The sequence below is a fragment of the Choloepus didactylus genome, chromosome 9 (genome assembly GCF_015220235.1).
Source record: "Choloepus didactylus isolate mChoDid1 chromosome 9, mChoDid1.pri, whole genome shotgun sequence".
Classification (NCBI taxonomy): Eukaryota; Metazoa; Chordata; class Mammalia; order Pilosa; family Megalonychidae; genus Choloepus; species Choloepus didactylus.
In genome coordinates this window covers 109020370-109046892 of record NC_051315.1, presented here as the reverse complement: position 1 = coordinate 109046892, position 26523 = coordinate 109020370, and the positions used below count along the sequence as shown (strand labels likewise).

The 26523-nt window shown below is 45.4% G+C and overlaps 1 protein-coding gene across 1 annotated transcript in view; it reads left to right on the top strand.

Moving 5' to 3' along the window:
• MARCHF4 (membrane associated ring-CH-type finger 4) overlaps nucleotides 1-25767 on the top strand; it is a 106053-nt gene extending 80286 nt beyond the window's left edge. Inside the window, exons 3-4 of the mRNA XM_037849803.1 lie at nucleotides 3782-3974; nucleotides 25305-25767. Coding sequence (XP_037705731.1) covers nucleotides 3782-3974; nucleotides 25305-25672 — 561 coding nt within the window. The 3' untranslated portion in view covers nucleotides 25673-25767. The remainder of the gene's footprint in view (nucleotides 1-3781; nucleotides 3975-25304) is intronic.
• Nucleotides 25768-26523: the final 756 nt, after the last annotated feature.

Below are 26523 nucleotides of genomic sequence, written 5' to 3'. Positions count from 1 at the left end.
TGGCAATTTGGGGGTGATGGTGGAGATAGGGTCTTTGTGCAGGGGAACAGCAGGAAACCCCTGGAGACACAACATCCAGGATATCTGGAAGGTGGCAGCAAAAGTCCCAGGCACCTCAGCCATCCTGATCAGGTACCAAAGGGTCAGAATAAGAGGCACCCCCTCTGCAGCTGGTTCCATCTTGGGTCATTCATTTCAAAATCTTGAAGAGTATTAAAATAGTGTTCAGAGATCGCTGATTCCACATCGCTGGGGAGTGAGCAGAAGTCTGGGTGCATTAACCTTTTCTTTCTTTTCAGCTGACTCAAGCCTCTGAAAGGGGTCAAATCCCAAACCCACAAGTCCACCCAGAGTGCCCCCGAGAAAGCAGGTCTCCACATTTGTCTCTAAAATGAGTTAGAGAACTTTTTCCTGTGGGTAAAAGGAAAGTAAAAAGGATATTTTAATCTTATAAGTGTTGTAAGCAAAAGGCAATGTTAACGTCACTGATATATTAGGGTAGTTATATATATATATTAACTTATGCTTAAGTTACTACCATGTCTTCAATTGTGAGTTTCTAGAAACTGGAGACTCCCTCGGATTCTGCTGCTCCTAGAAGTGCAGTGGTGTATGAAATGCCATCTCACTTTTCCAGATAGCACCAGAAGAAGGAAGTAGTTTAGATTAGAAGGAGTATTGTGTGGCTGTGGCCCAAATTGTCCCAATTGTGTGTCCGGGCTCCTCAGGCCCAGCCAAGTGTGAAGCAGGTGCCCTCTAGAGCCCAGCTGGACCACCTCCTGTGGTGAAAGATGGCACATCAGGCCCTATGTCAAGGAAGTAGAACCACAGATGGGGTCTTGGGGTGACCTCTGCTATCAGAGTGGGGAGTCCAACATCTCTTCGGCCTCTCACCTCTTGGTTCATGGCCCACAAAAAACTGCGAGAAACAGCAGCCACTACAGGACATTATCTCAGAATGCTGCAATGCCTCTCGGGAAGTCCTGTTTCCAGCCAGAAGAGGCCCTGGGAAGGGAGGAGTTACAGGGCAGCCCTGTGGATCTCAAGGCCCCATAACTGCTTCCTACCCACTCTCTGCTACACCTGAACTGCAGTTATGTTAATGAACAATATTTAGTGTTTAGCGGGTGCTAGTCCCTATTCTAAGTCTTCATATATATTATCTCAATCCTGGAAACAACTGATGATATGGGTAATATTATTATTCCCAATTTGCAGATGTGACAGTGGAGGCCCAGAGAGGTTCAGCAACTTGCCCAAGATTGCACAGCAAATAAGTGGTAGAGCAGAGGTTGCATACAGGGGACCCACCTCTCAGGTCCAGGCTGTTAAACCCTACCCTATAGATAGTGCTTGGGCACAGAGTTTGTGAAATATGTTTGGGAATACCCCCACCTTGACATACTTATCTGTATTTTTTGCCACAATGAAGAATAGAAATGATGGCAGCCCATACTCTTCAAAGCACTGGTACAAGAGTTATTTCATTTAACCCTCACAAACCCTAGGAAGTAGGAAGGACCAATTATTCCCATGTTTACAGAAGGGAAGATGGAGAGCCATGTGATTTATTGGCTTCTCCAAGGTCACACTCTGTAGGTTAGGAGCAAAGCTTCACTAGGATTGGGTCACCTGCCTCCTCGCTCAGTGCTCCTTCCTGTTACAATCCAGTCTTCACGCTTTCTTTCCTCTGCCTCCCCATTCCTTGGTGCTGCAGAATAGCAGGGGACAGAGAAGTCTGCTGCTTCTGGTCTTGCTGCTAGGACAGGACTCTTGCTTGGAAGGATGTAATAGGTGTCCACCAGGGCCCTTCCCAGCTTTCCTCTGAGATTGCAGAGCCCTCTTGCTCTCTGCTCTCTCCTCCCACCTCTTATGGAGCCTCCTGTGGGGCAGATAGGAGGGGAGAGCCTTGGCTGCAGCACCCCTCCCATGTTCAGCCTTAATTATACTTCTTATTGTGGTCAGAGGCCCCATTTAGTTTCTGCAGGTGGCTGGAGGTCTGTAGGAAGAGGCTTTAGGGGCTAAAGGGGCCTTTCTGTGCCTTTGTATTTGGGATTCTTGAACAGCAAGAAGAGGTAAGGATATTGGTGCCTCAATGGTAGAAACAAAATGCTCAGCCAGAAGCCCTCTTTATAGACAGTGGGGCAGACCCCAGAAAAAGCATTTGATGTATATCAGAGAAGTCCTCAAGATCAGGCCATCGTCTGGAAAATTCCTTTGTTTTGTGTAACCTGAGGCTGGCGGAAGCAGTGGAAGATTGAAAGGCCCAGTTACCTGTAATGGGATCCTATCTGTATAATTAAACGGACAGGCTGATGTTCTACATCCAGACTAGCCATTGAAATGTTTTCCAATGTTTACAATTTCTCAGGGGCCACTGGTCAGTCCCACTTGAGCCAGAATCAGGGCTTCCATCCAGCTCACTGGGAGCAGAGTGAGGGGCTCCCTGTTGGTAGATGGAAGCCAGTCAGCCTGTCTGCAGAATGCAGGCTGGAACACCTTCTCCTGGGAGTCCTCCGCAGGGTGTCATGCAAACCCCTCCAATAAGGAGATTGTCCTTCTCCCCACCTCCCCAAATCTGAACCCTTCAATAACATCACATTTACTCTTAGGACAAGTTCCAAATGCTGTGTGCAATTCTACAGAACTCTGTCTGGTCTTCCCTGCCTACCTATCCAGCTGTCTCACCCCATCCTCACTTCTGCTCTCTCTGTACCATCTACTCTTGCTTTCTTCCATGATCCCTCCTCCAGGGCCTTTGCACATGCTGTTCTCTATGTGTGGAATACTCTTTCCTCCTCTCTTTGCCCAGTAAACCCCTCATCCTTCAAATCTCAGTGCAAGCATCGCTTCCTCCTATCCTAGGCTCTCCCAGTGCCGTGCACCTCCCTTTCTGACCCCTGATGAATTCCAGTTGTAAATAATTATTTGGTCATCTGTGTTTCCTACTAGACTGAAGGCTCATGAGGACAGAGACCTTGTCAGTTTTTGCTTACTGCTTATCTCCATCACCTAGCAAAATTCCTTGCACATAGAGAATACTCAATACATATTTCTTGAGCGAGTGCATGGGTAAACTCTAAACTAGAATACAACTCCAGGCTCATTTAGGCCTGGGCTGCCTGGCCCTGCCATGGAATCATAGAAACTCACCCACAGCCCAGCCTTCAACCTATCCATCAGTATTGCTCTTAGTATAATATTTTCACTATTAAAAAAAAATGGGAAATCTCAGTGTACATATATGTTCAGAAATTATAAACTATTTTTCTTATCCCTCCCCAACATCCTGTGTCTTCTCGTCATCTGTCAAATTGATAATCTCTAGCATGTATATTAAATGGCAGCCTGGTGTTGTCGGAGACAAGGAAAGGAAGGCCTGTGTCCTCCCAGCAACTATCATTATGAAAATAGAAAGCATTGCTCTGAAACGAATATTCTGAGGCCCTAGAATGCCACCCCCACTAGCTCTGCATTCTCATTCTCTCCCTCCCATTTCTCTGTCTGTATCATAATCAAGTATAAAGTCCTTCCCTCCCAGTTCTACTGGCCACAACCCCCTCCCTGCAATGACTTCGGATCACTCAGTGTGATGTAGGTTTCCTCCTCATCAAAGGTACAAAGTGAAACTCAGAAACCTGAAAAATATCCATTGTAGTATGTACCGGAAAGCCCCAGCTTAAACCCTAAACCAGAGGTGAGTGGTTTGGGTGGAAGAAAGAAGAGGGATGGGAATGGGATGGAAATGGGCAACAGCTAACCTGCCATTCCCTCTCCCCAGTGGCAGGCCATCTCTCTGACGGTCATTGAGAAGGTTCAGATTGCAGCCGCCATCTTGGGTTCCCTCTTCCTTATCGCCAGCATCTCTTGGCTCATCTGGTCGACCTTCAGTCCCTCGGCAAAATGGCAGCGCCAAGACCTCCTCTTCCAGATCTGCTACGGGATGTACGGCTTCATGGACGTGGTGTGCATAGGTGGGTCTGGGTGTTTGTCTCCATGGGAAGTGTCGAGCCACGTGCTGGTGAGCTGGACAGATCCCTCAGAATGGCTTCCTCCGAGAGATCAAAGCACAGACGGCACTGGGGTTGAGTCCTCTGAATTCAGGAGGGGCCAACGGCTTAGATTTGGGGGATGGGTAGGGGTTGGAGGCTGGGCAGAGATGGAAGATCTAAATCTTTCCCAAGCAAATCTGTCTTGCCTAGTAGAAGATAAGGATAAAGAGGCTTGCCTCTAAGATTTCAGAAATGTCAATTGGTCAGTCTATCTGGCTCAAGCAAGATGTGAAAGGCCTTTTCTCTGCTGTCCACCCCAAGGCTGTCTAGCCATGACAAGGGATGCTTGCACATTTAATTCCATTCTCTTCACTGCAAAATGCCCAGAAACAGCCATAACGACCCCTGACTCCTCCTCCTCACCCCCAGCTCCCTGTTAGCTTATTCCATCCTCAAGATTTCTCTAGTCCAGTGGTTTTCAAACTATATAGAGTCCTGGGGTTCCATACAGAGTTTCAGGAGCTACCTTCAAGGAAACAGGATGGTTTATGGACAGACTCCTAATCCTACTTCTTCGCCTTAAGATTCTGTACAATTATCTATTTATATTTATCTCCATTCCAGCTAAGATTTTATGTAAAAGTCTTCAGTGTTTTAGACAACAGTTGGAAACCTACTGCTTTAGTTCTGGCTTCTTCCCTTACCCTATTTCTCAAATCTGTGTTCCTCCTTTCTTTTTACTGTGTTAGGCCAGTTTGTGGAGGGTTAGGTTTTTTTCTTACATGGATGATTGTGGATTCAACTCTGAAGGCTTACACCAAGTAGCTAAGGAGGTGGAGAATGACCCTGATTTTCCTTGAGTGAAACAAAGCAAGTCGAAGCACTGGTCATACACCTTAACCTGGAACTCTCGGGATATACCTTAGACTACAGCACTGAGAGCATTAGACTCCCACAGTTGTCTTCTTTGAGCATGAGTTTGTATATTGTTTTGGTTTCCTAGGCTCCTGAAAGCAGATACCATGAAATGGGTTGGCTTAACAATGGGAACCTATTAGTTTACAGTTTTGAGGCTGAGAAAAATGTCCAAATCAATCCATCATCAATCTTCCTCCCCAAGACCAGTTGCTGGTGATCCTTGGCTCCTCTGTCACATGGCAAGGCCCATGGCGGTGTCTGTTGATCCCTCCCTTCTCTTCCAGGTTTTGTTGCGCTCAGCTTTTTGCTTCCATTGCTTTCTCTCTTTCTCTCTCTGTATTCATTCCATTTAGAATCCAGTAAGAGGATTACAACCCATCCTGAATGAGGTGGGTCACGTCTTAACTGAAGTAGACTCATCAAAAGGTCCTACTTACAATGGATCCACACCCACAGAATGGATTAAATTTAAGAACATGCCTTTCTGGGGGTACATACAGCTTCAAACCACCACACATATCAACTCTGTTGGTGGGAGGATAACTATTAGCTAGAGTTTGGTTGGGATGCTGTTGATGTGAATTTCCTTGGGGTCATTTAATATTAGGAATCTGATCACAGCAGCCAGAAATCAGGGATGCTAAAATTCATGAACTGGTCTAAGCCATCCTGTTGCCTCTCCTGGCTAGCTAACCCAACACATCACTTCTGAGTCCAAGAACCTTTTAATTATGACACGTAGGTAGTGAGAGAAACAGACTGCCTAGGCTTAGAGGGCTATGGAAGAGAAAATGCTGTGCACTGGGAAAAATGTGACATTGAGACATTCTAATTTACTTACTCCCTCCCACCACACTCTCTTCCTGCTCCTGCTGAAGCCTGGGCTGTGGATGCCAAAAGCCAAGTGTGTCTCCATATGGAGGTGTAGGACTCTGGCACAGAGTGGGGAAGCAATGGAGGATCTTCCTATTGGGGCCCTTCCAGCTGCCCTTCATTATCTTTCAGGTGGGCTTTAGCTCAGTCCATGACGTGCACATCTACAAGATACGTTTTCTTGTTATGCAGTGTATTAGTCAGCATTGGCTGCAGTAACAAACAACTCCAAAATCGCCGTGCTATACATCAAACATTTATTTCCCATTCAGAGGTCTTTGAGATGACTGTTACTCTGCTGGGCTTGGCCAGGTTTAGCTTCTGGCTATGGGTTGGGGTTCAGGCCTGCTCCAAGTCTGTCTTCATTCTGGGACCCAGGTTAAAGGCACAGGAACTCCTGGCATGTGCTCTTCTCCTAGCAGAGTACAGGAGCACAAGAGGACTGGTGGAAACCAGCAGAAGCTTTGAAAGGCACAATGCCCCTTCTGCCCATAGTCCATTGGCCAATGCAAGTGACACAAAAGCCCAACATCAGTGGGGTTGAGGGACAGGGAAGTATACTCCTACCCAGGGTAGAAGGTGGGCCAAACAGGGGGACAAAAATATTTGCAAAAAAATAATATTATTTACCACTCACAGCTTTCTTGATTTGAAAACTGAGAAAATTGGACATAGAGGAGAATGTGCAATCGACCAGTATAACTCCCGTGTCTTGTAGTTGAGAACTGGGAACTAGAGAAGAGAAGTGATCTGCTCAAGGTCACTCAGCTTGTTAGTGACCGAGTTGGGATTAGAAGTAAGGTCTCCTGACCGGCAGGCCATCACTCTTTCCATTAGCCCTCTCGCATTAGATGTCAGGAGTCCTGCATGGTCACTTACGGGCTGTCTCCAGATGCCACATGAGTCGGCACGTACCTGGACCATCTCTTGGTGCCACCTGAGACAGCGTGTACCTGGGCCCACTCACAGAGGCACTGACACACGGGTCTGCTCCCTGTGCCTCTGAGTCGCCCAGCACCCTGCTCTGCCCTGCCTGTTGCTCTGGTCTGTCCCCCAATAGAGGTGTTTGGTTTTTTTTTTCTTTGCTGCTGCTTAACAAGGCTTTTATTTATGAGAACTCAGTGGAATGCCATCCAAAGAAGAAACACTAAGGTGCCTACCCTCTCTCTTCCTCTCTTGGCTCTGCTTGATCTTCCCACCTGCCCCCAAGCTCACTTCCATCTCTAATTCTTTCTCTTTGTATGTACTTGTGGCACTCGGATCCTGAATTTCTGGGAGAAGCAGCATGGGTTGAATATTGAGAGTTTTCACATTGCTTTCCTTTATTTCCCACTTTCAGGAAACCATAATTTCCCAGGATGCAAAAACATACCGTGATATATCCATTCTGCTCCGACAAGACAGGAACCACTTTGAGACGGTTGCTGTATGGGAGGGGAATGCAAGGAGACCCTGACTGCTTCTGGTGCCATATAAATATGCTCGGATATATTTGCATTTAGACTAACTACCCTTTAAGGAATTCAGGCTGCTCTATCATTTTATTGATGATAGTATGAGCTAATTCAGTTTCAGAGAATGCCCCATTTTTCAGATTGTGAAACTAACAGCCTGAAGGACTTGTCTTAGGCTGACTCAGGCAGCAGACCAGTGTTTTTCTGGGAGAAGCTTCTGTAAGAGAAAAAGCTGAGGGACGAAATAAAAAGGGAACAATATGTTGACCTAGAGAAGAGAGCAGATGCTGAATGAAGGGCAGTAGCCAGAACCACAAACAGATTCTTGTGGTAGTTGGAATTAGTAGTGATGATGGTGGTTTTTAGGGTGAGTTTCAAATATTAGTCACTTTTCCTTCTTCACAGTGTTCTGGCCAATAGAGGAAAAACATTGGGCACTGATACTAGTGGGCATAAAAGTGTCAGTTTTTTAGGGTCTCTCTGGAGAGAGACTCAGGTGGAGCTTACAGTGGCCACCAAGAATTACTTCGTTTTAGGCTCAGCTAAACATTCAGACTCATGGGACTAGCAGAGACTATGCTTGGCACCAGGATGCACTTAGAAGAGTGTGGGACAGGAACCCCATGGGGCCTGGAAGCATGGCAGGTCAGGATAATCTCTACAGGGAGTCCTTGCAGTATCCCATATCCTTGCCCAAAGCTAGTCTTTCAGCCCCAAATGAGAGCTCAGGTATAAGGAGGTGAGATCCACAACGTGGGTCTAGGGTTGGCTTTGGCATAGCTTCCCCACAAGTCATGCTCCATTTCAAGAGTCACTGTACTCAGGAAAACCCAGAGTCACAGCCTTCCCCCAGGCATTCACAGTTAATTCAATCAGGGGTTGCCCCCAGTATAGGCAATGTTGTACCATAGCCAACACTCACCTTCATCAGATTTCCAAGGGGAAATATCCAGAATACCAACCCAGGGTCCAGTTGGTTCTGAGAGAAGGAGAAAGGGTTGCCTCAGCTCTCTCCAACAAGCCACCTGCCTCCATCCAAGAACACGACTTCCGTGAACATAGAACATACAAGCCTGATTTACCCAACAGAGGAGAAGCAGGGAAGCTGGAACACAGAACGGGGACCTGGTTGTGCCTGCCAGAATAAGACACAACCTGGTCTTCCTGGTGCACAGAGATGGACAACACAAGCAAGAGAGCCACAGGGACCACTTGTCTTCTTCTGAGGCACTCACCAGTTTGAAAACCCGATAAATTAGCTCTCTCCCCTGGGAAAGGGGAAGCTTCCTTCCCAGAAGTCCTAAGGGAGTAGAAGATGGTGTGAAGGGGTGAGAAGAGGAAGAGAAGGTTCCCCACCAAAGAGTAGGATGGAAAGAATGAAAGGAGAGGTGTGTTCTCAAGAAATGCTGATCAATAAAAGTGTTGAGTGAAAGAATCCATAAGCATAGACCCAAGCTCCTTGTATGGATGGAGCAATTTAATACCTGGATAAAAGGTTTATTATCAGGCAAAAGGAAAATGAATACAGTCCTGTGTTAGCTCAAAAGACTGAGTAAGGGAGGGGGAATAAAACCATTTGCTAAAGTGAGTCTTTGGACTATATCTGTTTTTCAGATACCAAGAATAATTGGCTTATGCCTTAAGACCATTAAATGGATACAGATAATAAAGAATCTGATTAAACATAAAATAATTAGCTTTAATGAATCCCTGAAAATATATTTATCTTTTCTGTCAGAGTGGGTTGCTGAGGGAAAATTCATGAGAGTGGGAGGGACACATGAGGAGAAACTCCACCAGGAGCCAACACAGCTCAGCAGATCTCAGTGGGACGTAAGTGAGGAGATTGCAAGGTCTCGTGAAGCCACATCAGCCCCATCCATGACCATGTCCACCTCGCTGGCCTCCGGGACAGTCAATAGCCAATGAGAAGACTCCAAAGTGATGATGGGCTTTAGTTTGAACCAAAAGATTTTCCTGAAATGGTCACTGAGAAGGTCAGCATTCACTGTTTGATACAGTAGGGGTTCAGTGTTGGGAACAATGATTTGTTCATATCAGTGGTTTGCACCATCAGTGATGCAAGCTGCCCCAAAAGAAGCAGCATGGAGAAAGGGTACAACAACCCTAAAAGATATACAGGGCAAGTGTTATGATCCATATTTAACAGGTGAGGAGAGACTTAAAGCATTTGTGCTCCAAGTCACACAGCAAAGCAAATGGCAGAGCTGAGGATTGGACCAAGCACCCCTAGCTCCAATTCCAGGGCACTTTCCACTGACTCTGTTATCTCTGATTGCTCTGTGAAGATGAAAATGCAGAGCTTGGATGGGGAGGCTGGTTGAGGGGAAATTGATCCAGTAATGCCTTGACCAACAGGGTAACTGCTTGGGACAATCAGAAATGCAGTGAGCTCTGGTTGCTCCTGTCCTGTATTCAGGATTTTGGAGGTTAGCCACTGTTGTCCCTCCCTTTTGATCCATGCTATTCAGACATCAATTGAGAGGAGGGCCTGAGAAACTGAGATGATATTTGGACTCTCCCCGTGAGAACCTCAGGTGAAAGGTATTTGTGGGGGAGGAGGGAGGGGGGGTGGAGCTAAATCTACTGGTTAACATGAACTTGGGAAATCCATTCCTTCATTCAAACATATTTGATGAGAGGGCTCCGGTATACAGGCTCAAATAAGAGAGTCCCCTGCTTTCGAGGATCTTAGATTTCATGGGGATGGAGGACAGGTTAATCACTGATTTCCATGTCATAACAGCTGGGGCTGAGGTCTGGACGCAGTATGAGTGAGCATGGGAAAGAAGCACCTGAGTCAGAGGGCAACTCGGGAGGGTTGTATCCACTCATTCAATAGCACTTAATGGCTGCCTTGTTTTGTTCCCCAAGCTGGGGGGCATTAACAGGGAGACAGAACAGGCACAGTTTCTGCCCTTAAAGCAGCTCATGATCTACAAATAAATCTCAACACAGCAAGAACCTGTACAAGGTACAGAGGGAGGTAACACAGAACAGAGAACAATCAACTCTCTCAGGAAGTCAAGGGAGACTTTCTGAAGGAAGGAACCCTATCCTTAAGCTAGTTTCAAAAGACAAATCCAAGTTTGTCCAGAAGAGTGTGGAAGAATGTTCTAGGCAGAGGAACTAGCATATATGGAGGCACAGAGATACAAGAGAACAAGATGTGCTTAGGAAACCTTGGGTAGGTTTGTATGGTTCAAGGGCAAAGAGCTAGGATGGGGAGGCAGGTGATGGACAATGGAGTTGGAGAGGTTGGCAGTGTCAAATCCCATGGGGTCATGAATCATGTGCTCAGAAGTTCATACTTTACCATCCTGGTGATGGGGAGGCAATGGAAAGATTTTTAAGCAGGAAAGAAACATGATCAGGTGTGTGCTTTAAACAGACAACTGTGGGGAGGATGAATAGAGCTGGCTAGATCGGAAGCAAGGAGAGACCAGTTGGGAAACATTTGTAATGATCCAACCAAGAAGCAATGAGGTGCAAAGCAGTGACAGTGGGGAAGAGTACAGGGTATGACCCTAAGAGGCACTTAGGATAGGGACCCCAAAAGGTCTGTCTGAGCTCCTTCCAGGCAAGTCTGAGACTCAAGGCTCTGGTTCGAGTGGGGACTGGGCACCATATCTGAGCATGGGAATTGGTGGGCAAGAGATGGAACAAAGGAGAACCAAGAAATCTCAACAAAGGCACCAAAATGAAAGGGCCAACTCAAGCCTAAAATACAAAGGGGGCAGGCAGAGAGGCAAGAGCCAGTATCCCAGTCAAGAGTTTATAGTGAAAGAGAAGCAAGATGCAGGCAGTACATTCTGGACTGCAAAGAGTTTAGGCAGTACCAGGCAAGAGTCTTGTTGCCAGGATAGAAAAAGGGGGGAGGCCTTTTATAATGCACAGCTGGTCTCTTCTGGCACCGAGGGAGATGATGTTGAGGGTATCTGGCCAGTTCTCACGAGGGTTGGTGACTGATGGGATGGAAGGTAAGAAAAGGGAAGGATCTCTAGTACAATGACCAGGCTCAGTAGGCAGCTGGATAATAAAGCTTGGAGACAGATTTGCAGGTTGACAATAAGAGGTGGTTGAAACCATGGGTTCTGATGAGATAAACTAGGAGAAGTGTTCAAAGAGGAGGAGACAAAGGACAGAGATCTGGGGAACATTAAACATTTAATAAATGGATGGAAACAGAGAATGAGGAAAAACAGGCGGACTGAGTCACAAAACCCAGAGGAGAGTCCCCTGGGCTTCTATCCTCCCAAGTGCTGCCACCAGGGTCAAATGAATCAGATCTGGAGCTGCCTGGTCCATGGCAGGTGTCCAGTGACTGACTGTGATGCCGTATAATGATTTGGGGTTGCAGAATGCTCAGCTTTTTACACACCCTGCAACCTTGAGTGATTTGCACAACCTCACTATGCTTCTGTCTCCTCATCTGTGAAATGGGAGAATAATACCACTCTCAGAGGGATGTTGAGAGGGTTGGGTAAGAGGTGTTCTGGTTTGCTAATGCTGCTGTTATGCAAAATACCGTAAATGGATTGGCTTTTATAAAGGGGATTTATTCAGGTAAAATTTACAGTTCTAAGGCCATAAAAGTTTCCAAACAAATGCATTAACAAGAGGATACCTTCACTTAAGAAAGGCCCATGGCATCCAGAACACCTCTGTCAGCTGGGAAGGTATGTGTCCTATGCTCCCAGGTTGTGTTTCAAAATGGCTTTCTCCAAAATGTCTCTGGGCTTCTGTCTTTACTCCTCTCTCTCAGCTCCTGCGTACTTGCTTCTTTCTCCCAGGGTGTTTCTCTCTAAGCATCTGGGGGTCCTCTCTTAGCATCTCCGGGCAAGTTCTGGGCTTCATCTCTTAGCTTAGCATCTCCAAACATCCTTCTGTCCTCATCTCCAAGCATCAGCATCAGAGTCTGTGTTGGCTCTTAGCTTCTCTCTTAAATACTCCAATGAACAATCAAGACCCATCCTGAATGGGCAGGGTCCACACCTCCATGGAAATAAATCAATCAGAGTTATCTCCCACAGTTGGGTGAATCACATCTCCGTGGAAACACTCAATCAAAAGGTTCTACCCTAAGATTGGGTTAAAAGATCATGGCTCTTCTGGGGTCCATAACAGTTTCAAACGGGCACAGATTGCTTGTGTACAGAAGTGGGCACTCATAAATATCAGTGACTGGGAGTCCGAGGCACTTGATCCGGGTAGATTCCCCTCTTAGTAAGTGCTCATTGAAGGTTAGCCAAAATGATATTGGAATCTGTTTTACAGCCTGGCCCTGCATTCTCATATCATTGAGTTGCCTGTTATTTGAAGCAGGACCTTTTCTTGAAGGTTCTTGGTGCCCTCACCCATGTCCCGTGTCCCATGTCCCCGCAATGAGAAGATCTGCTTACATTTAAAGTCCTCATTCCACCTGTTTCCTCTGCTGTCAGGTCTAATGACACTGTCCAGCACAGCAGAGAAGTAAACAGTCTCCCAGCAAACAAATGGGGCATTCACTGCTCCAGTGGGTCAAGTTATTAGGATTTAACAAGAGCATATTAATTAAGGTCTTTGGCACCAAAAGACTTGTGCTTTTTGTTCCCCAGACCCAAGAGGCTTGGCAGTCAAAAAGTCCACTCCAGCAAAATAAAGACCACATCTTCATCATGTTTATTTTTAATTTTGAATGAAATGAGGACAGGGGAATGAAAAAGAGGAATGTGTCAAAGATTGCTTCGAAACTTACAAACAATGGGCTATGATAACCAGCAAAACTATAAAAACTTTTTGTTAATGCTTCCTCTGTGTGCAGTTCACTGGGGTCATTTCCAGTGATTTAGAGATAGCTGGTCCCTGTACCCTGAAATAAAGAGACTAAAATCTGGCTTGACAGCAAGTGGGTAGGGGTGGGGATGGCAGGATTGTAAAACAATTTTTTCTCCAAACTTAATTTTAATTTACATTATCTAAAAAATAGACATATGCCACAAAGCTCCTTCCTTTTCCCATCCTTCCTTCCTTTTGGCTTGAAATGACTCCAGCTATCAAACCTTTCAATTCCTGGGACTTTGAAATATGGGGGAGCAGCTTGGTATATTGGATGAGACAAGGAAGTAGAAAATCTAGGTCTGAAGACCAGATTGGCCACTATGACCTCTGTGATCACATAGACTAGCCTCTGTGACCTTGGGCAAGTCACTTCCTCTCTCTGTGCCTCAGTTTCCTCATCTATAAAATGAGAAGGTTGAACCTGATAAGCTCTAAGTTCCTTTCAGGTCTGACATTCTAAGATTTTGAAGTTAACGTCCATTGAGAGAAGATGTTACAACCCTTAGAGGTTGACACTTGTGGCTGGGGAGATTCCCCGTAATGTCATGTGTCTCTGGCCAAGCCAAACAACCAATAGGAGAAGCACCAGCCAGGTAAATGGGCAAAATGAACCTAAGCCAATGTTCTGGTATCTGTATATGTGGTTTATCCAACTTTGGGGTTAACTGTTACCTTATATCCCTCCCTGCCCCTACCGTCTCAACTCCAGGGCTTCCTGGTGCTTGGCCATCTCTGCAGAGTTGAGCTGCTGTGTGCTGAGGGGATGGATACGACTGATTTAGAAGCAGACATGCCAACTGAGCACTGACCCTTTCAATGGAGAACCTTGGGAGGCAATTCTCTTATTACAGTTGTGCTGGCAGTGCACAAAATATTTTAGGAACACCTCTTGGGAACTGTCTACAGTGCCTGAGTCTTTGGAACAGACCCAGGAGTGGCATATATGTCTTTTGATGGTGGATTTGTGGCTAGATATAGTCTCAATCTGGTAAATAAGATGGATGCTCAGGCCAGCTACTACATTTTGGGAACCACACGAAATACCATGATCAAGCCACAAACTGCTTTTCTCTTGTGGTTCTTAACCTTGTGCGGAAGGTATGTTAGTTAGGGTAACTTCAACTGCTACATAAAAATAAGCCTCCAAATTTCAGTTATTTAACCCAATAGAAGTCCCTGATCAATGGAAACTTCTCTTCTAAACAGTGATTCAGTGGACTCCACTATCCCATAGGGCTTTTGAGTGCTCTGACTCCAGCTGGTAGAAGATGAAAGATACTGTTCCAGTTTGCTAATGCTGCCATTATGCAAAACACCAGAAATGGATTGGCTTTCATAAAGGGGGTTTATTTGGTTACACAGTTACAGTCTTAAGGCCATAAAGTGTCCAAGGTAAGGCATCAACAAAGGGTACCTTCTTTGGAGGATGACCGATGACATCTGAAAACCTCTGTTAGCTGGGAAGGCACATGGCTGCCGTCTGCTTGCCCCCAGGTTGCATTTCAAAATGGCGTTCTCCAAAATGTCAGCGTCAGCTTCCAATGGCCACCTTCAAAATGTGCCTCTCAGTTGCAGCTCCTCTTCAGGATGTCACTCTCAGTTGCTCTCTGGTCCTTCTGTCTGTGAATTCCTTTATACGACTCCAGTGATCCAATTAAAACCCACCCTGACTCTGACCCCACATGGAACTTTAATTTTTCATTGCTGTAAAAATGCCACATGATGTGTCGGTAAGTTTAAATCAAAATGTAATCCTAAACAATGTTTTGCTACGTACTGTGATTAATGGTTTTGGAGCTTCCCCAAAGAGGGGAACAAAGCAATTATATGGTATTTGGATTTTGATCACCCTGAATTAGATAAACCAGTAACAGAACACTGTAAATATACTTTAGATTTTAATCCAGGTATAAGAACTCTACTGTCAGAACATATGGATAATGCAGTCTCTATTTTGAATAAATGGGCTACTGACCCTAATTGAATATATCCTACCCTCAGGTATGGCCAATTTCTGAAAGGGCAAGAATTTCAGAGAGCAACGTTGATTAGCCCTTAGGGAATGAACATAGGAGAACAAGGAGAGGCAGATACTAATCAAATTAATGATGGAATGAGTTACATAGTATTAGGAGAGAGAAATCAGCAGGAGATGGTATCACAGAATAATATCTCTTCTGAGGAATCTGATAATGAGAATGATGATTCCTTCTCACTATGCTGCTCTCATATACCACCTGATGTTTTCTGTTCTGATAGTGAAGAACCAGTTATTCTTTCTGTTATAGCAGCATATTTAACAGCACTTTTACCTAAAAACACTCAAGTACAGTTTCCAAATGATAAAAAGTGAAAAGGCCTCACTGTAATAACTGGGACAGGTGATACATATCCTTCAAGTCCTATATTAGAAGCTTATACTGAAGGAGAAGCTAAATAGTTAAAAAAAGCTGTAAATATTTTCAAGAAAGCAGAAAGGTCCTCTCAACCTTCTTAGATATAGATAACATATAATGATCTGGTCCTCTGTGAAAACAGGTTGGGGCTGCAGCTGTTACTTTAATCATAGATAAGTCATAAATAGTGTGGCAAGGTTGGATACAGTCCTAATCAAATGTGTATTTATCAATATGATATAATGCCTAAACTAATATAGAATAAAATGAGAAAACACTATTAACAAGTTAGAGACAAGTAATAATCTCTTCTAATTTTCAGACTTTATGCAAGTAAAAGTATGTTATATTATTCTTACAGAAATCATAGCTTAATTAGTAAAAATATTATCAGTAGAGTTTTACAGGTATTCAAGGCTAAGTCTCTGATAACACAGATACCCTCCTTTGATCTTTAACCATCATGGATCAAGACATTTTGCTTTGAGAGTCACTTGTGTTCATGATGCATCATTTAATGTAAAAATAGAATATGCCTTAATTAAAGGTACTCTAAATCAAGATGCTATAAATTTTCTGTAACTCAGGTAAGCAGGAGCTCTCTGATCTCAGGTCCAGTGGCATTGGAGGAGTGGGGGCTCCTGGGCTTGATAATGTACCAATTAATTTTTACATTGTAAACTTGTTCCTTTTACCTATGTGCTCCTTTAGTAAAAATGTGTTAAATTGAAAAAAAAAAAAAAAAAAAAAAAAAAAAACCCACCCTGAATAGGAGGGGTAACACCTCCATGGAAATTATCCAATCAAACATTTCACTTACAGTTGACTGAGTCACATCTCCATGGAAACACTCAATCAAAGATTCCAATCTAATCAGCACTCATATATCTGCCCTTAGAAGAGAAGTTCCCATTGATCAGGGACTTCTACTGGGTTAAATAACTGAAATTTGGAGGCTTATTTTTATGTAGCAGTTGAGGTTACCCTAACTAACATACCTTCTGCACAAGGTTAAGAACCACAAGAGAAAAGCAGTTTGTGGCTTGATCATGGTATTTCGTGTGGTTCCCAAAATGTATCAAAGAACGTGGCGTTTTGGGAGACATAATACATGCAAACCGGCATAGATGCCATGGATAAGACACACACACACACACACAGAAACTTTTTTCCCCAATCCCTGTTTCTTAAAGTTTGGCTTGACTCATGTTTGCATTCAGTAATAATCACCTGGCTCCATCTAGGCTCAAAGGACTGAAAAATGTAATTCCTTCCCGGTGACAACTCAATACTAACGAAGGGGAGTGTGGATTTTTGGTGGACAGTTAGTCATTTCTGTCACAGAAGGCTTATGCCAACAAGAAATTTCCAAAAATGTTCTGAACTAGGATAACCTGTTAGGAGAAAATGTCCCAGTTTCCAAGGGAATGATTTTAAAATATAAAACTCTTTTTGGTTATGGAAGTTTGGGCATTTTTGCTTAAATAAACTACTGTTATGATACTATAATAACTCCATTAATATGAAATCGTGATATTTACAATCATGATAATGTAAAATAACTAAGTTATTAATCATGATAACATAAAATAACTATGTTATTAATTACATACCAGGTACTATGCAAAGTGCTTTATGTGGATTATCTAATTTACTCCCCGCAATTCTTTGATGTCATTAATATTATAATGGTCATTTTCCACATGCCAGAGAAGAAAACTGAGGCTAAATTAGTTTAGCTAAATTTGTAAATCACTCAGTCATAGAATTCCAACTTGGTTCCTTGTGACCCCAAAGCCCACATTCTTAACCACCCTGTTATGACAATGAAACACATATTAGAACATCTACTGCAAAAGACATTTTGTTATGAATTCAAATAGAAATTGTGTACATATTTACATATTATATATACATATATATGTGTGTGTGTGTGTGTGTTGTGTGTTTACATTCTGTTCTCAGACCTCCATGCCATTGTCACTTCAGTATTGGGTTATAAAGGACAGTTACCTGTTTCAGAAGAACCTAGGACTATGTCCCACTTCATGTACAATCTGTGTGTCCTTGGGCAAGACATTTAGCCTCTCTGAGCTCAGTTTTCTTTTCTGTAAAAGGGGGATAATATCATTTATCTCATAGGGTTTCTGTGAGAAGTAAAAATTATGTTTTCAGAGCCCTTTTAGATTGACAATACATAGTAAGCTTTTGATAAACATTTGCTATCATCATCATCACCATCATTGCCATTATCGTCATCACCCTGACCTTCATCACCATAACTAGCCCCACCATCATCCCCCTCATCATCACCAGTGACCATCACCATCACCACTACCACCACCATCATAAAAATCAGTACGCATTGATACCATTCAGAATGGCTGAGAAATGCAGTTCTGTCCCTATCTGTCCAGATAGTGAGAGCTCTAATTCTCACAAAGAAACCCCCACAGGAACCAAACCAAACCAAACCAAACCACAGAATCTTGGAAAATTACTTCACAAACACACTTCCGGGAATGGACCCCTCAATTATACCAATGCAGGGATATTTGGGGCTCCAAAATTTCTATCCCCTACAAAGTCCTACTGAATTAAGCTCATTTCACCTGCAAGAGTCTCACCATTCGTGCTGGTTTTCCAGCAAAGATCTTCTGCAGTGCCCTGGGTAGGCAGAGTGACTGGGATGGTTCTGGCTCTGAGGCATTGGGCTTGACCTGCCAGGAGGAGAACTCTGACAGAGGTCAGCCCAGAGAGGGAGCTGTCTCCCCTGCGCTGACCAGGCATCAAAGGGATGGAAACAGTAGGGGAGGTTGGCTTTGTATTCACCTCATCACTTGCTTTAGGCATCCTCTGATCCTTGAGTCTTTATCTCTGGAAGAGTGGCCAGAATTAAGGCTTAAAGCAGTCGAGTCAAGAGCAGACGGCCCACGTCAGGCAGGTAGTGACATTGCCTCTCTGGCGTCTCCCAGCAAAAATAGCTGATTATATTTACTTATTTTCCCACATTTGCCTGAAATGTTCTTTAGGGCAGGTTGGGAATAGGACTGGGCTCTTGAGGCATAGAATCTGGAAAATGAGAGTCCAGCAATGGTGAGACTGGCATGTTAGACATAAAGTCTCATGAACCCCCCCCCCCGCTCCCCCCAGCTGACTGAGAGTGGGGGTTTCTGCGGGGAGAGGGGAGCTTTCCTCCACTGCACCACGGAAGGCTCCTGGCAGTGGCAGAGGAGGCCCAGGCTTGAAGGCTCGTTTCCACACCTGCAGAATCAGTTGGTCTCTAGAGAACTTTTCAGCTCCAGCATGTTATTCATCTATAGACAATGACTCAGGCCGAGCACTGGGGAGGAGGACGGTTAGAAGGTGCTCCTGGCTGGGGACAGGGTTCCTTGTGAAGGAGGCTGAGAATAGGAGTGTCCTGTAATCTCTCCGCACACAACCGTCAGTATCATGTGGCACTAAGTGTTCAACATGCGCCAGGTGTGGCATGCATGACCTTGACCCCTGTTAGTCTCATACAATCCTATAAGGAAGGGGGTATCAGCCCTAACTTACTAAGGAGAACACAGAGGCACAGAAAGACGAAGCAACTTAGCCAAAGCAACAAGACTCGTTAAGTGGAGGGCACTTGGAATATTCAATACATGTTCCTTGGTGAGCTGATTCTAAATTGTGTGGCCCAAAAGTCTCTGGGTCTAGGAGAGGAAGTATCCGTTTATTTCCAGTTGCCTAACATTTTCATATCTGTCACATTTGCAAGTAGAGTATTTTTAAAAATTACTTATTGCTTTTATTTTGATCAAAATTCAGAGCTTTCCATGAGGCATGAGCAGGGGTGAATAAGAGGTTGTAGACAGGACTATTCAAGTGCATCCGCAAACAGCATCAGCATCACAGGAGGCTTCTTAGAAATGCAAATTCCTAGGCCTCACCCCAGACCTATTGAGCCAGAATCCCTAAAGGTGAGGCCCAGGAATCTGTTTTAGCAAGCTCTCTGAGTGATTCGGGTGCACCCCAAAGTTTGAGAAACTGCTCCAGGGTTGTCAGCATTTTTTTTTGTGCTACTAAAACTAGGATAATAGCAGAAGATGAATAGGAGGGGGTTGGATTCCGGCATCACTGAGGGGGTGAGAACTGTACACTGCTCAGTTGGCTTGGCCTGTTAACTCCACATGTGATGGGAACCAGTTTTTTGTTTCATAAAAGGTACTCATAGAAGCACACAGAGGTACTCAGGAAATACTAGCTAAACTGAATTGAATGGAATCTTGTTGCTGTGGACACGGCATGATCCAATGGGCCCAAATCCAGCAGGGGCTGGCTGCGTTTCCCCATCGGGAGAACTCCCTAACTACGAGTTAGGGGCTGTGGGGCAGGGCAGGCGGGACCTGCCCACCCACATCGGCTGGCCCTTCTCTGCCATCTTCATGGGTTGGCCAAAGGGCCCTTTCAGATGGAGTCCAGGGGAGAGAGATGATGACTTTGGAGCCTGCAGCTGCGCGAGGAAGAGGAGACCTGAACGGTGAAGAAATGTTAAAAGATGGAAGCGGCAATTCCTCTGGAACTCAATTTCCCACAAATATAACCCAGGGTTGGGTGTGTGGTAGGTGGTTATGAGATAACTGTTATATATAAAACTCTAGAAAAGAACTCAATTACAACTTATTGGGTTTCTAATTTCCCATTTTTTTCTTCTACTACTTCCCGGACTCCCTTAACCAATAGCTCTTTCCTTATTTTCTTACTTCAGTCTCTCTCCACTGCTATTTCCCACCCCCTTTCAACTTGTCCACTTTACCTGCTCCTATCAGATAAGCCCCACTCAACCCCCATCCTTTTTTTTTTTTTTTTTTTTTTTATTCTGCCACCCAACAGAATCAATAAGTAATTTGTACACCAGGCAGCAGGGGCACTGCTGCAGGAGTGGATGTGAATGAGGTATTTTGTGCTTTTCCAACTTTTGGCAAATAGGCATTATCTAGAAAAACAGGTGTTCCCTCCTCCCCTTCAGCCACCTCGCCATTAAAATGGTTTAATTACTTCCTGAACACTAGAGAGTTAGAAAATTTGGCATTCAGTTCCAAAATTTAAGCCACTCTCTTCAATCAGGGTGAAACTGTCTGATCAAGTAGCTAATTAAGAATCAAGTGCCGTGGCTCTTATTGGGATGAGTCAGTTGAGGCTTCAGAAGATCTGTCTTCTGTCTCCTCTAAGCCCCCAGCTCCTCCGTCACCAGGCTTCATTAGGTGCTGCGATAGCTGCCTCAGGCTCAACCAGCGCTGGCTCGAGGGGCTCACCATCCAGGGAGATAGCGTGGCGATGTGCAAGCAGGGCTTGTGGAATAAATGAACGGTGGCAGTGCCGAGGGTGCACAGACACATACTCAAATGTCTGATGGAAATGATGAGAACCGGCCCATTTGGAAGGGGTGAGAGAGCGGGACAGAGAGGAGGTCTCCTTGTGCAGAGTAAGTCCAGCCAGATCAAGGCGTCCACAGGTGGTCTTCAGGAGATTTATGAGCCCCCTAAAATTATAAGGAAAATTTGTGTGTCTGTATTTTGCACAGGGAGATGGTCCTTAGGTTTCATAAGATCCTCAAAGGGGGTCCGTGACCCAAACAAAAGGCTACCAACCCCTGGGCGTCAGGGAGACTGTCTCTGCTTCAGCGAACCCTTGAAGACTTGTTGAACAAAGTGTAATTTCAGGAACTGCTGGGATAATGCAGGAAAAAGTGGCAGTGGGTGGCTGTTCTTGTTGCCTAGAATCACAGTGTGTTGGAGATTGAAGAGGTTTTGAGGTTTTCCCATCCAGTCCCTTTGCTTTGCGTGGAGGTGGCTGGGGTGACTCATCGTTTGCTCCTGCGAGTCATCTGCTCCCCCCGGGGGCGAGACCAGGCGCCCCTAGACCTTCAATTGCTGCAGGGCAGATGCCATCCTGCCTCACAGCCCCAGTCATCCTCACCACCCGGGGCGGAGCCTCCCAGACCACCCTCATTATATGGACATTCACCCCTTTCCTGCTTTATTCACCCTGTAATCTGACCCCGTCTCCCCAGCCCTTCCACTGTGCCCTCTGGAACTCATGGTCCATCGTTAGCAACCTCTCCTCTGAGTGTTCCTTTTGTCCTCCTTTAGTTGACACTGTTTCCTGCACAGCTGTCTCAGATGGCGGCTGTCTGTTCTCCCCAACACTGTATCCTGTGGGGCATGGAGTTGGGTTCCGTGTCCATCTTTCATCCCACTTCCAAACTGCCTGTCTCCCTTTATCCTTCAGAAACCCCAGCCCCTTTGAAGTGAATGTCTTCATACTTTCCCATCTTGATGCTGTTGACTGCGGACCGCCTACTGACTCCTCACATTCTTGATGTCCTTGGCTTGTACACCCCCTCTCCGCCACCGTTTCCATCTTCAGCATCTCTGTAGAGCAGAGGTTCTCAGCAGAGGTGGTACCATCCCCCAGGGGGCATTTTGGAAATGTATGGGACTTTTTATTTATTTATTTTTTAGTGTAGTTGTGCCCCAGCATTTATATTGAAATTTATATTGTTTTATTATAAATGACTTCCCCTTTGTTTTTCTTTATGCTATCAGTTAAGGCATTATATTGATTTTTAAGAAAGAAAAATAGCTTATATTATCTTAAGAATTTCATTTCAGCATAGGAAAGGGGACATTAAAATATATTTGTTATAAAAGGGGCATTTGCTCTGATCCATTGAGGATGGCTGGTGCAAATCATCTATCCCCTGGCTTCTCTATTACACCAAAGATCTTTTCCTTGTGCCCACCATAATCCCCTACTCAAGTGTTCATCTCCTGGACCTCATCATCACCAGGAACCACACCACTTACACTGACCATCCACTGTCTGGCTGCCCCTTTCTCCATCCTTGTAGTTCACTATCTCCAGTATCCCCACTCCAGCAATTCTCCAGCTCAGCACTGATCCTAGCATTTTTTCATTTTTCTCTATCCATTTTATATCCTCACTTCCCTCCTCCACACCTTAGATTCCTTGGGCCTGCATGATAACCACTCCCTTGCAAGCATTCATAGTTCTCTTTTTCCTCTCTCATCTGTCTTGCTTGCCTGCAAAAACAGACTATAGTAGTTAAACCCAACTTTCCTCTTTCTCCACACCTGTACCTGGAGGAAAAAAATCACACAAGCAAAGTCTAGACTCACTTCAAGTGTGTGGGCACACATGTTGAATGGGCACTCAACACTATCAGATAGTTCTACCACATCTCCCCAATAAATTCACATTCCCACTTTCCAAGATAATTATTTCCCACTTTTTCCTCACTCCTCAAATCTTTAACACTTCCCCCCTCATCTCATGGAGGAAAAAGATGCACTAGGATGAGAACTACCTGGTTTTCCTACTATCACTTCTATCAACCTACCTCCACATGTGACCACTGAGCCAATGGTCACTTCTCATTTTACTTGTGCTATCCTCTCAACAGCATTTAAAATAGTTATCAAACTCTCCTTGTCAAAACATGTACTTTTCTAAACTTCTGAGTCTCCCCTCTTGCTGGGTCTTGCTTCTACCCCATTGGTGGTTCCTTCAGAGCCTCCTTTGCTGGCTCCACCTCATCAAAGCCTCCACCAAATCTCTAAACATAGGGTGCCCTCTTCTCTTATCCATCGAGCCTCTTTACCCAAGAGATCTTGGCCATTCCCAAGGCTTCAAATTTCACCTCTCTACTGATAATGTCTGTCTCCAGGACAGACCTCTCCCTAAGCTTCAAATTTATATGCCCATCTACCCACCTGACACATCCATTTAGATTTCTATTAGGCATCTTAGACTCAGAATGACCCAAGTGTGACTATTAAACACTGCAATTGGCTGAAAATTGGCCCTCGAAGAGATTCAGGACCTAATCCTAGAAACCATGAATGCAGTCTTCTATGGCGAAAGGGGCTTTGTGGATGTAAGTAAGTTAAGGATCTTGAGATGGGGAAATTACCCTGGATTATCTGGGTGGGTCCTAAATGTAATCTTGAGACAGAGGGGGATTTGACAACAGAGAGTAGTAGGAGAGTCGATAATGGAAAAAAGAGGTCGGAATGATGTAAGGAAGAGGCCAAGGAATTCAAGCAACTTTTACGCCAAAAAAGGCAAGGGAATGGATTTTGCCCTCAAAGCTTCTAGAAGGGACCAGTCCTGCTGACACCTTGGCATTAGCCCAGTAACATTAATTTTAAACTTCTGATCCCCAGAACTGAGAGAATAAAGTTGTATTGTTCTAAACCACTAAATTTTTGGTAATTTCTTACAGCAGCAAAGGAAACCTAATACAATCACTCCCACCACCACTCCATCAAATCCACACTCCCTTACCCTCATGCCCTCCACAGCTCAGTAAGTGGCACCATACAGGCCAAAAGCCTTGCAGTTAAGCAGAATTTTCTCTTCACTTACATCTCATCTGTCAGCAAGTCTGTAGGCTCTGCCTCCAAAGTACATCGTAACTACCATTTCTCACCCGCTCCACTGCTATAACCCTAGTCAAGGTCACCATCATTTCCAACTTGAAGGATTACACCCCCTACTTGTCTCCTGCTCCTACTCTTATCCCCTTTCAGTCTGGTGTTCACAGGAGTCAGAGTGAACTTTCTAAAGGGTAAATCAGATCACATCTTTTCCCTTATTAAAATCCTGCAAAAATGACTTCCATTATAAGCAAAACCCTTCCCCTGGCCTCTAGGGCCCTAACAGGGGCCGGCCTCTGCCTACCTTCTCTCCCTCCACTTCCCCACTCACACACCGCACCCCAACCACACTCACCTTTCTGACCCTTGTTCACTTCAGTTCCACCTCTCGGCCTTTGCACTTGCAGTTCTTTCCACTAAATGCTCTTTCCCAGATCTTTGCAAGGATTCCTCCTCTTATTTAAGACTCAAGTCAATTACTGCCTCCTCCAAAAGACGCTTCTCATCACCTAGCCAAAAAAGGACCCTCAACCCCTGCAGCCAATGCCTATTTAACTCTATTTTCTCTTCCGTGTAGCGTTAGACAGCACGTGAGTTAGTCCTATTGATTGGTTTACATTCCTACTGTGTGTGTCTCTACTAGAAAGTAAGCTCCGTGAGTGGGACTCAGACTGTCCGGCTCACTGCAGTACCTGCCCACCAACCCTGGTGCCTGGTGCCTGGCATATAGCAGGCACACAATATGTATTTATCTGCTGGGTTGCCTGGTGTGGCTCATTTCTGGCTTCACTATACCTCTGCCCCTGGCCAATATAACTGCATCATAGTTATTTCTCCCAGGGTGGGGTTTGTATTTCAGTAGCACTGGGCAATTTGTGCAAAGAGTTAACCAGTGGAATCTCAGAGATCATTCAGCAGGCATGGAAAGACCATGGGGTTTCTTTTATGGTGCCTTTGAAATCTCACAATTCATTCAACATCTGCTAGGTCCCGGGTGCCATGGATACATGGTAGAAGGAGGGGAAGATATTTATGTTATGCCTCCAAGGATGAATTTGGATTTTGTCAAGCCAGAGCAGGGTGGGAGACATGGAGTAGAGGTAGCTAAAGGCATTGGGTGTGGGGGTATTTCACAACAAACAGCCTGGCTGCCCTCCATCTTCTACCTACTGAAGACTTGTTGAGCCTGGGAATCTAGAGACGGTAAAGATGAGGCCAAGAGCTGAAAGGTGGGTTCGAGAAGAGCAAACCAAAATTGATGAAAGACCAGCTTACCCCAATGCCTACACTCATCTGTAAATAAAAGGAGATTGTCCTTTTCTCCCTGCAGGTGCTTGCTTTCTCTTACTTGCCTTTGTTTTCTTCCTCTCCCCACTGCCAAAGGCCTCATCATCCACGAGGGACCCTCAGTGTATCGCATCTTTAAGCGGTGGCAGGCTGTCAACCAGCAGTGGAAAGTGCTGAACTATGACAAGACAAAAGACCTGGAGGATCAAAAGTCAGGAGGCAGGACAAACCCCCGGACCTCCTCATCCACCCAGGCTAATGCCCCCTCCTCCGATGGGGAGGCTATGGGCACCCCGGACGCTGAGGAAGGCCCCGCCCGGGCTGCCAGCCACCCCTCAGGCCCTCTGTCCGATCACCACTGTGCTTACACCATCCTGCACATCTTGAGTCACTTAAGACCTCATGAACAGCGGAGTCCCCAGGGTGGCAGCCGGGAGCTCGTCATGAGAGTCACGACCGTGTGAAAGGAGGGACAGGAAAGAAGGAAGGAAGGAAAGCCTTTATCACGCACAAGAGTGGAGACTGGGCTGGGGAGGACCGGGCCGCTGGGCAGCCTGGCTGGGGAGCAGGTGTGGGGGAGGCGAGGGGGCACCCAGGGCTGGATGTGAGAGCTGGCAGGAGAGGGTGGCCGGCCTTTATGGAGCCCTGGGGCAGGATTTGGCAGGAGTGGGGCTGGCACATGAGCAGGTTTTGTGACTTCCAATCACTCAATACCATTCTCCAACCACAATGGCCACAAATACCAGGACAAACTCAACAACAAAGTGCAATACAAACTGACCCTAAAAAAAGAAAACAAACACAACAAAACAAAAACAACATCCAGACATAGACATCTGCAAAACCCTGGGGAGAAGCCATGGCTGGGGGAGGACCCCAGGTGTGGTGCCCACCTGTGCACGTGGCGGGAGATAAAAGGCAAAGGTAGACAGAAGGAGAAGTCTTGACAGCCTGCTCCGATTTTCAACTTGGTTTGTGGGGTGGGAGGTGGGGGGCCGGGTGGGGCAACAGCAGGGAGGATGCAAGGCTCTTGGGGCCTCTGGGCTTGCCTGGGTGGGCAGGATTGGCTGACTCAAATGGCTTTAGGGATCCCAGGGTGGGGGTGGGGGGTGCTGGTGTGGGGAGGGAGATGTACGCGTGTGCAGCCAGAGGGAGGGGTGTTTCACCTCTCTTCAAAACCTCCCAACTTCAGGTGGGCTCAAAGAGGGCTTAGGTTTGGCGATGAGTAACTTCTTGTGCCCTTGTTGCTTTATTTTTGGTTGATTTGGTTCAAAGATGTTTACAAGAAACACACACACACACACACACACACACA